We start from the raw sequence: 11,417 nt of genomic DNA, 5'->3' as shown, positions 1-11,417 counted from the left end.
TTTTTCTTGGAATAAAAAGAGGAAAATGTTTCTGAAAAAGTCTCTGCGTTTTAATAATTTGTACGTTAATATCACGCAACTGTGCGGTGCTGTGGGTCGATACTCATCCATCACGAGTAGTTAAATTATATATTATAATATACATATATAATTATACTACACTATATTTACCTTACTACACTAAACTATATTAAAGTAAAGTACTGTACAAAATATAATATGAAAACTAAACACACCAAACTTCCTGTTTGGCTCAAATCTACTTTCATAATTGTAAAAACATTCAACTTCTTAAATACCTCAAATATATATATATATATATATATATATATATATATATATATATATATATATATATATATAAAATGTCTACGTTAATTCACTATTAAAAAATAAAAACATACAAATGTATTGAGTATTGATGAGAGGAGATGCTGCTGCATGGGAGTAAAAGTCAATATGATAGAAAACATGTTTCTGTTTCCAAGCTTGCGTTGGTGAGAGGGCGTAGCCGCCCCGAGAAGCGGCAGGAAGGGGAGGGTCCCGTTACCACGGGTGATGGGGGCACCACCCAAAAGGTTGGAGGAGCCCTGGTTAGGTCAGTTTGTTGGGGCTCCCTTGATGCGGCCCCACCTTCCTACGTCACACGGGGCTCGTCACTATATACACTATATATACCAGCCACGCCCCCTACTGTGAAATAACACTATATATACTATATATACCAGCCACTCCCACTTACCATGAAATAACACCATATACACTGTATAAACTATATATACCAGCCACACCCACTTACTGTGAAATAACACTATATATACTATATATACCAGCCACTCCCACTTACCATGAAATAACACCATATACACTGTATAAACTATATATACCAGCCACACCCACTTACTGTGAAAATAACATCCTCGCTTATCAATCAATTTGCTTAACGACTTGGTCCTAGAAACGGAACTCGGTCATTAAGTGAGGAGTACCTTTAATAGAGTAGTATGGTAAAGAAGTGGAGTAGAGTAGTGGAGTAGTGGAGTAGTAGACTCTACTACTCCTCTACTAGTAGTAGTAGTCATTAGAATAGAGTAGTAGAGTCCAGTAGTAGAGCAGAGATGTGGAGTACAGTAGAGTAGTGGAGTAGAGTCGCAGAGTAGGGTAGAAGAATCCAGTAATAGAGTAGAAGAGTCCAGTAGACATGTGGAGTAGAGTAGTAGAGCAGTGGAGTAGAGTAAAGTAGCAGAGAAGAGTAGGAGAGTTGAGAAGTAGAAGAGTCCAGTAGTGCAGTAGAGAGGTAGAGTACGACAGTCCAGAAGTAGAGTAGAAAAGTAAAGTAGTGGAGTCCAGTAGTAGAATAGAGTAGTGGAGTAGAGTAGAAGACTAGAGTAGCAGAGTATAGTAGTAGAGTAGTGGAGTAGAGTAGAGTAGCAGAGTAGAGTAGTAGAGTAGAGAAGTAGAGTAGAGTAGTGGAGTCCAGTAGTCGAGTAGAGTAGAGGAGTAGAGTAGAGTAGTATAGTAGTAGAGTAGAGAAGCAGAGTAGTGTAGTGGAGTCAAGTAGTAAAGAAGAGTAGTGGAGTAGTGTAGCAGAGTAAAGTAGTAGATTAGAGTAGTAGAGTAGGGTAGTGGAGTCCAGTAGTAGAGCAGAGTAGCAGTGTAGAGAAGTAGAGTAGAGTGGTAGAATATAATATGTAAATGTATATAATAGATTTATATAATATCCGAGGATACGTACGGGTCCTGAAGAATCACAATTTGCTTTCTAATGTGTTCATGAAGTTCCCATGATGCTCTGCTTGGGCTCTGGTAACTGACCCTGGAGCAGAACCTGTCTCACCCTGGATGGAGGGAGGAGAATGGTCTGGACCTGGATCTGGACCATAGCACCCTGACCCAGTCCATTGAGAAGCTTGTGGACCAGAGGACCAGAGACTCCAGGCTGGATTGGTGTGTATTAAATTATGTACTAGTATGTACTACATAGTGTACTACATAGTGTACTGGTGTGTACTACGTAGTGTGCTAGTGTGTACTACATAGTGTACTAGTATGGATTCAGTATCTGACATTATTCAGTTCATTTAAACTTGTCGATGACATCACCCTGTGTTGGTACAAAGTACATTATAACACCAAACCTGTCTGCCTGCCTGTCTGTCTGCCTGTCTGTCTGCCTGCCTGTCTGCCTGCTTGTCTCACTGGTAGCTCTGTTCTTCAGTCCAGGAGCTGAATCCACTGAATCGTCCTGTTTTTCTACTTTCCTCTTCTTTGCTCAGCGTCTGTTTATTTATGTTAAATAAAGTTGAAATGGATCAAGAATGACTAAAAAATGTTGTTTCCATGGAGACGACTCATCTGCTTTTCTCTTTTCTGTTCCATGTCCAGAGTCAAATAAATATTAAATATGTTTTATACATTTTAAATTAAAGTAGTAGAGTAGAGAGGTAGTAGAATAGAGTAGAGTAGTGGAGAAGAGTAATAGAGTAGAGTAGTAGAGTATAGTATAGGAGTAGAGTATAGTAGAGTAGAGTAGTGTAGTAGAGCAGTAGAGTAGAATAGTAGAGAAGTGTAGTAGAGTAGACTAGTAGATTTGAGTAGTAGAGTAGTGTCAAAGAGTAGTAGAGTTGAAGAGGAGTAGAGTAGTAAAGCAGAGGAGTTGAGTAGTAGACTCGATTTGTAGAGTAGAGTAGTAAAGTAGAGTTGTAGAGAAGAGTAGTGGAGGAGGGTAGTAGAGTGTAGTAGGGTAGATCAGTAGAGGCTGCTATAGTAGAATTGTAGAGTAGTAGAGTAGGGTAGTAGATTTGAGTAGTAGAGTAGTAGATTAGTGTAGTAGAGTAGAGTAGTAGGTTTGAGTGGTAAAGTAGAGTAGTAGAGTGGAGTAGTAGAGTAGAGTAGTGGAGTAGAGAAGTAGAGTAGACTAGAGTAAAAAGATACGATGAGATAAGATAAACCTTTATTAGTCCCACAACGGGGAAATTTACATCGTTCCAGCAGCAAAAAGAGGACAGCAGCAAATAAAGAGCATATCAAGTACACACTATAAACAATATAAAATATTTAGAAACATACAAATAAAAAAATCACCATAAATAGGAACCAGATATTACTAAGTGTATTGCACATATCTTGACAAGTCTTTCTTAATAGAGTAGTTGAGTATAGTTGTAGAGTAGTAGAATAGTAGAGTAATAGAGTATTAGGGCAGTAGTGTTGTAGAGTAGAGTTGTAAAGTAGTAGAGTAGAGTAGAATAAAAGAGTAGTAGAGTTGTAGAGTAATAGTATAGTAGAGTAGAGTAGTAGACCAATTCCCCCGGGAGATCAACGACCAACGGAAGGTGCTCCACCCCATCCTGAAGTAGAACCAGCAGAAGGGTAAATGGGTATCGCTGGTTGTTGGTAAACCATAGACACATAGTCTGTTATTCCAAGACTCCTCCACCACACCCTGGTTATTCTGATAATTATACATGTATTTTGGTAATTCTGGTAATTATATACTGCGAGATGTAGAAATAAGCACTCTATATTGCTCACTCTCATCATCTCACCTTCCTAATCCCTCCCTCCCTACTTCTCCCATCACTCTCACTCAGTTCAGTCCCTCACTATATGTATGTATGTATGTCTAACACTGCAATGTTCTATGTTTATCTTTGTCTATTTGTCATTTTTTTTATGTAGATATGTATCAATGCAAACTTCCTGCAATACTAGGACAGTGAAAAGGAATGTGAAGGAGGAAAACTCCTACTTATCAATGGGAAAACATGGGCACGGTAGGATAGCTATTGCCTTGGATGCTCTGTGCCATCACCCCCTAACCAACCTCAATGACAGCCATTAAGTTTGTGAGTCTGAAGGTGAGAGGCTTGGGCTCACCTGCTAAACGAAGCAAAATCCTCAGTCACCTCACCAGGATGAACCCAAGCTTCAGTCTACTGCAAGAAACTCCCCTCACTGCATCGTGCACCATGCATGTTGTCGTCCGGTGTTTGTGTTTTTTGTCCAAAGGTTTGTTGTATATTTGCAATGTTTATTGTATAGTCTAATGTTTATATTTTATTTTTTTAATTTTATGATGTTTATTTTTTCTGAGGTAATATGAAATGTTATTGAATCACTAGGCCGGGTTTGACGCCGAGAAGGTATTCGATCATAGAATTACAATGATCTTTACCCTCTGGTATAAAACGGGTTGAGGGCGCTCTTTGTGCGGACAGACCTCCTACCTGGCAACCCTCCCTCCCTCCCTCCAGAACGGGAAGCAGGAAGCTCCACGGCGTCGGAGGCTCAGGGCTCCACTTCAGCGGCTCTTCGCTCCGGAGCAGCGGCTCATCTCACCCGGAGCGGCGGCCTGTCCGCGGCAGGAGCGACTCTTAGACCTCCCGCTCAGAGGCGACTCGGCGCCGACCGAATCTGCCGGAGCGCCGCGGGTCCAGAAGGAGCTAACGAGCTAGCAGCGCTAGCCGCCACAGAGCGGGTTGCCAGGTCCCGGCGGTTCTCCGGGAGACACCGAGGCGAGCCGCCAGCATGGCCGGGGGAAGCGACTCCCAGGGCGGCGTGGAGCGGGCGGCGAGCCGGCGGCAGAACGAAGGTAACCGCGCTGCTCCAGGGGAGAGGACAGCGTTTAAAGGGTTTCCGGGTTTATTAAACACGGTAGTTTGTCAACAAAGTTGTAAAGATTCACATTTAAAGGGTTTCTGACGGAAAGGGAAGAGCTTGAAGTGTTTTAAAGGTTTTTAAAGATATTTTTGGAGGCTCAGCCAGCTGTGCACTCACACCGGGACCCGGGTCCAGGTCAGAAGCCGGATCCTAGATCCTGGATCCTGGATCCTGACCTGGACCCGGGTCTCTGCTGACGTGGAGCTTTAGGTGGGACTGAACAGGACACACCTGTGTGTCTCCCCCTCTCTCCCTCCCTCTCTCCCCCTCTCTCCCTCCCTCTCTCTCCACTTCCTGCTTCACTGTCAGTTGTGATTTGTAGTGCAGTTGCCTTCACGTTTAAATAATAAACACTTTAATTGTATTGTGTTTAAAAACTTCCACTTCTCCTTATTTACCAAACGAGCCTCAAGACTCTATTATAAAATGATTTAAGTCCAAAAACGAGAGCAAAGTGGAACTTGAGATCATGTTTTATTATTGTGAGATCATATTTTATTATTTTGGGATGGATAATTGGGGCGCATCGGATCACGAAACTCACGGTTCGGATCGTTTAAAAAAATAAAATAGAATAAAAATGGACACAAATATAACTTTGTTTTCCATTTATTGTGCAAAACACTTAAAGGACGTGTTGCTACGGTCTTCAATGAAAACAACATTCAAGACGTCCAATGTTTCGAAAGCATGTTAAAATATATAAAACATTCAATCCTCCACTGTTAAATGAAAGGTCCACATGAGGCAGCGTGAACCTGCGTCACCTCAACACGGTAGTGAATGAAAACAGAGGACCGCATCCGTCCACACTCACTGCTTTAACTCCACTCTCCTCTTCATTTCTCACCTTGACGACAAACCGAATGTCATGAAAAAGGTTCAGAGCGAAGGCGGCTACAGTGGTTGTTGTGGACCAGTCTGTGTCTGTGGGTTTTACCTGTTGCTCGTTGCTCGTAGATTTGTCTAACGAGCAACAGGTCAAGTCACGTGGGAATTTACCATCAAAACCTCTTGCTGCTTTCTGCTGCTGGTGACATCCATCACCACTCAACTTATATTTGAACGTAGGGAAAAATATATTTGGAAATGACTTTGAACTGAAGTGGCAGTTAAATGACGTAATGTTGTATGTTTCAAAGTTAATAGAAGATTCTTTAATTGTCACAACACATGCTTTGGACGGTGGCCAGTGAAATGGTTCCTCTGCGTTTGACCCATCCTGGCTTGTCCTTCCTCCGGGGGCACAGCCAGGAGCAGTGGGCAGTGTTCCTGGACGGGCCCAGGCACCTGGTGACGAGTGTCCATCACTGGTCAGACGATGATGTGTGAATGATCTGGAGGAAGGGACTTTTTTTCTCCCCGTGCTCCCCACGTGAGCACGGGGAGAATGCAAACTCCACACAGAGAGGCTCCTATTTGGGGGATTACCTGCCGGAGAGCCCCAGGCAGGAATCGAACCCAGGGCCTTCTTGCCTCTAGGCAGCAGTGCGAAGCACTGCGCCACCGTGCCACTAATAGCAATTTTTACATAATGCAATAAATACTACAATCTTCAAATCTGTATTAAGGTATAAGGTACAAAGATGATGTGTTTCTTGAACCCGAGTGTCCAGTTTAGTTTTTGTTTTGGTTTGTGTGGTTTAATTTTATTATTATTTTATTCATTGAGGATATTTAAAAACTTTTTTTTTTTTTGTGCTGTTTCAAAAGCTGTTCTTGCGCTATTATGCTATAATATCATTATATCAGTGGCAAAAATATTGTCTTTTTGTATAATATTTATCGCAATTATTTCTGGGACAATATATCGCCCAACTTAAGTAGTTATTGTGACTGGCCATGTGTTGGTCCTCAAAATAAGACGTCATGATTCCAGGCAGCGTTTCCGTTATCGGGCAATTCCCGTTTTTTGACCAAAACATCTGTTGAGGTCTGACATATTTCAATCTCTCCGTCATAATGTTCGGTGAAAATAATTCCCTCTCGACACAATTTTAATTAGTTCTGCTCCATCATTTCGATAAAAGATTACGCAGATCTGTTCATTTTCGCGCTCGGCAAGTTGCAACGGGAAGCCAATCAGTTTGGACGATCTAAAGGTCACCTTTCACCTCTGACCAATCACGTTTGTGGATATAGAACTAAGCCCCGCCCCCTCCCTGGTGGACAGGCTGTGCTTGTAAACACAGTAAACACACGGAACGAGACAGAGCCGCAGCGTCTAGAACTCTGAGGAGAAGCAGGAAGATGATGCGTCGCTGGGACACACCCCACCCAGAAAACCACAATAATCAATAAGAGGGAGTTTGTTTTAGGGCTGAACGATTAATGGGATTCAAACCGACATTCCAATGTAATACAACGCAATTTTCTAATCACAAAAGCTGCGATTTAAAAAGAAAAGGCGTTTTTTTTTTTTTCCCATTTTATTTTTTATGTCACACAGTTGAACCAATAGGGCTGTCCAGGACCGGCTCTTCCTGTGTGCGAGATAGGAGGCCGCCTAGTGCTCCCTCCCAAGGGACCACGCGCCCTCCGCACGCTACCACAGTGTTTTTTATTTTACGTCTTCTTATGGAATGAAAGTGTGGCTCTCTTACACCGAGTCAGTATTCTACTGTGATTTTTTTCTTTTTTCTTTTTACAATTCAATAGTTAAATAAAGACGTAATTCATATCAATTCATCTCATTTCATCATAACACGTGGGTGTGGCCGACAGGAAAGAGCAGTTTATATGTTGTGTCCGTGTCGGGCTGGTCATACTGGAGAACGATGTATTTATTTTATTGTTTGTGCTTTGTGAATAATAGAGAAGATAAGGGACTTTATCTTCTGTATTCAAATCTCGTACTAAATTGCAATATTGAGCCAAAAATTGCAATTGGATTATTTTCCCAATTCAGTGTCGTTCAGCGCTTCCATGATTGCATTCGCCGAAAATCCTTGTTCCACCCGAGCGGATGTAGCTCCGTCGCGTTGATGTAGCTCCATCGTGTTGGTCTCGCTCCGTCATGTTGGTCTTGCTCCATCACGTCGCTGTAGCTCCATCTCATTGATCTCACGCTATCGCGTTGATGTAGCTCCGTCGCGTTGATGTAGCTCCGTCGCGTTGATGTAGCTCTGTCGCATTGATCTCACACTATTGCGTTGATGTAGCTCCGTCGCGTTGATGTAGCTCCGTCGCGTTGATGTAGCTCCGTCGCGTTGGTCACGCTCCGTCACGTTGGTCACGCTCCGTCGCGTTGACCTCGCTCCATCACGATAATTTATGGACGCTGCCGTGTGCCTCCTGTTCCCTGCAGCAAACAGGAAGTTGAAGTACACCAGCCTGGCGGTGCTGGTGGTGCAGAATGCTTCGCTCATCCTCAGCATCCGCTACGTCCGCACGTTGCCGGGCGACCGTTTCTACACCACGTCGGCCGTCGTCATGGCAGAAGTCCTGAAGGTCTCCACCTGTCTGCTGATCATCCTGCTGCAGCACCGATGTGAGTACATGTACACGTTGACTACACAGTAGTACTTCCGCATGTTGAGTACAGGGTATGTAACACAGTAGTACAGTGGGCGTGTCTAACTCCTGGCTCCTCCCCTCCAGGTAATGTGCATCAGGTGTTTTTCTACCTCCTGCACAACGTTGTTGTTCAGTACAAAGACACCGTCAAACTGGCTGTTCCCTCCTTGATCTACACCCTGCAGAACAACCTGCAGTACGTGGCCATATCCAACCTGCCGGCCGCCACCTTCCAGGTACCTGTCTGTCTGTCTGTCTGTCTGTCTGTCTGTCTGATCAACCAGCGACATGAGGATTCAAGATGTTTATTAATCACATACATAACCATACGATCATACAAATACGTAGTGAAATGTCATGGTAACGCTCCCGGAGATTATGCACAATAAGTACTGACACAATTACTAAACTAATTACTAACTAACTGAACTAACAGAATAGAATTTCAGCCAATCAGGAGACAGAAACAGAAAATAAATCTACTTCCTGCGTCATCAAGGTTTCCTCATTTTATTTCCACAGATTTCGGTTCCAGGAATAGATTGAAAATCTCTTTGTAGGATTTATTATTTACAAGTGAAGTATTTACATAAAAACAACCAGTTTCCATAGCAACACGGAGACAGAAGGCCGCTGGGTACAGAAGGGGGCGGGGTTTGTTTCTAAAGTCCCTTAATGAGTTGTGTTTAAGCGGTCGCTGTGTTGCTCTAACGATCGAAGCCTTGCTCTCACAGTTGCCGCGTTGCCGTGTTGCGATAGCGGTCGTCGTGTTGCTCCATCTAGCGGTCGCCGTGTTGCTCCATCTAGCGGTCACCATGTTGCTCTAGCGGTTGCCGTGTTGCTCCATCTAGCGGTCGCCGTGTTACTCCATCTAGCGGTCACCATGTTGCTCTAGCGGTTGCCGTGTTGCTCCAACTAGCGGTTGCCGTGTTGCTCTAGCGGTCGCCGTGTTGCTCTAGCGGTCGCCGTGTTGCTCTAGCGGTCGCCGTGTTGCTCTAGCGGTCGCCGTGTTGCGGTCGCCGTGTTGCTCCATCTAGCGGTCGCCGTGTTGCTCCATCTAGCGGTCTCCGTGTTGCTCCATCTAGCGGTCGCCGTGTTGCTCCATCTAGCGGTCGCCCATCTAGCGGTCGCCGTGTTACTCCATCTAGCGGTCACCATGTTGCTTTAGCGGTTGCCGTGTTGCTCCATCTAGCGGTCGCCGTGTTGCTCTAGCGGTCGCCGTGTTGCTCTAGCGGTCGCCGTGTTGCTCCATCTAGCGGTCGCCGTGTTGCTCCATCTAGCGGTCGCCGTGTTGCTCCATCTAGCGGTCGCCGTGTTGCTCCATCTAGCGGTCGCCGTGTTGCTCCATCTAGCGGTCGCCGTGTTGCTCCATCTAGCGGTCGCCGTGTTGCTCCATCTAGCGGTCGCCGTGTTGCTCCATCTAGCGGTCGCCGTGTTGCTCCATCTAGCGGTCGCCGTGTTGCTCCATCTAGCGGTCGCCGTGTTGCTCCATCTAGCGGTCGCCGTGTTGCTCTATCTAGCGGTCGCCGTGTTGCTCTATCTAGCGGTCGCCGTGTTGCTCCATCTAGCGGTCGCCCTGTTGCTCCAACTAGCGGTCGCCCTGTTGCTCCAACTAGCGGTCGCCCTGTTGCTCCATCTAGCGGTCGCCCTGTTGCTCCATCTAGCGGTCGCCCTGTTGCTCCATCTAGCGGTCGCCCTGTTGCTCCATCTAGCGGTCGCCCTGTTGCTCCATCTAGCGGTCGCCCTGTTGCTCCATCTAGCGGTCGGCGTGTTGCTCCATCTAGCGGTCGGCGTGTTGCTCTATCTAGCGGTCGCCGCGTTGCTCCAGTGGTCGCTGTGTTGCTCTAACGGTTGCCGTGTTGCCTTACAGGTCACCTACCAGCTGAAGATCCTCACCACCGCTCTGTTCAGCGTCCTGATGCTCAGAAAGTCTCTGTCCAGGATCCAGTGGCTGTCGCTGCTGCTGCTGTTCGCCGGAGTGGCCGTGGTGCAGGTAGGGGACCACAGCTTGAGCCACGTCCAGCAAGTGGAACCCCGAGAAGGTTCAGAGGTTTAATGCCACAGGAAGTCACTTCCCAGTATGAAGTCGCTTTCTGCTGCTGACTTCCTTTCCTGTGGGTGTGGCCAGGTCCAGCAGGAGGGGAACAAGGAGGCGTCGCTGTCGGACGGCGCCGCCCAGAGCTACACGGCGGGACTGGTCGCCGTGGTGATCAGCTGCCTGTCGTCGGGCTTCGCCGGCGTCTACTTCGAAAAGATCCTGAAGGGAAGCTCCGCCTCCGTGTGGCTGCGCAACGTGCAGCTGGGCGTGTTCGGCATGGCGCTCGGCACGCTGGGACTGTGGTGGCGCGACGGGGCGGCGGTGGCCGAGCACGGCTTCCTGTTCGGCTACACCCCCATGGTGTGGGCGGTGATCTGCAACCAGGCGTTTGGGGGCCTCCTGGTGGCGGTGGTGGTGAAGTACGCCGACAACATCCTCAAGGGCTTCGCCACCTCGCTGTCCATCGTGGTCTCCACGGTAACCTCCGTCTACCTGTTTGGCTTCCACGTTGACCTGGTGTTTGCGGGCGGAGCCGGCCTGGTGATGGGGGCGGTCTACATGTACAGCCTGCCCAAGACTCCGCCCGCCTCATCCGCTTCGCCCTCCTCCTCGCCGCCGTCAGCCGCGCCGCCGGAACGCGACGACCAGTCGGACGCGGGATCTCAGATGGAGCCGTTCCTCCCTAAGTCAGTCCTGGTGAAGTGACATCACTTCCTGTTTGTTTCTGCCTGTCTCTTTCTCTCTCTCGCGCCGTCTGTCTCTCTGCGTGGACAGGAAGTGAGTCCTTGTTTCCGCGGTGACCTCGCTCCTCCACCTCTGAAACTAAAAAGACTAAAACTTCTTCTCCTCCATCCGGACCTCCACCCGTCCGGGGATGGAGAGAAGAGGAAGTGGAGACTTAACCCTTTCATCTTCCTCCTTCTAACGTCTCCAGGAGCGACAGGACTAACCCCTCCCCCTCCACCTCTCCACCTTCACCCCTCCATCTCTCTCTCTCTCTCCACCTTCTTCCCTCCATCTCTGAACAGGTATTGATCGTCTATCGATCAGAAACTGAAACACACGGAACCGGGAGTCCACTGTGCTAACGCTAATTAGCATCAGTGCTGGAGGGAAAACCTGGAAACTGGACCTGGAGCAGCAGCTGTACGGCAGTATTCTGCTAAAGTACGCTGTGTACTACTGTACTGTGTACTACTGT

The 11,417-nt window shown here is 46.8% G+C and overlaps 1 protein-coding gene across 1 annotated transcript in view; it reads left to right on the top strand.

Annotated features, from left to right (window-relative positions):
* Nucleotides 1-4,280: 4,280 nt before the first annotated feature.
* The window catches only part of slc35a2 (solute carrier family 35 member 2), a 15,224-nt gene continuing 8,087 nt past the window's right edge, over nucleotides 4,281-11,417 (top strand). Inside the window, exons 1-5 of the mRNA XM_080015543.1 lie at nucleotides 4,281-4,594; nucleotides 7,970-8,152; nucleotides 8,263-8,414; nucleotides 10,049-10,171; nucleotides 10,307-10,902. Coding sequence (XP_079871669.1) covers nucleotides 4,531-4,594; nucleotides 7,970-8,152; nucleotides 8,263-8,414; nucleotides 10,049-10,171; nucleotides 10,307-10,902 — 1,118 coding nt within the window. The 5' untranslated portion in view covers nucleotides 4,281-4,530. The remainder of the gene's footprint in view (nucleotides 4,595-7,969; nucleotides 8,153-8,262; nucleotides 8,415-10,048; nucleotides 10,172-10,306; nucleotides 10,903-11,417) is intronic.

This window comes from Zeus faber (genome assembly GCF_960531495.2).
Source record: "Zeus faber genome assembly, chromosome: 15".
NCBI classification, from domain to species: Eukaryota; Metazoa; Chordata; class Actinopteri; order Zeiformes; family Zeidae; genus Zeus; species Zeus faber.
This window is presented reverse-complemented; position numbering and strand designations above follow the sequence as displayed.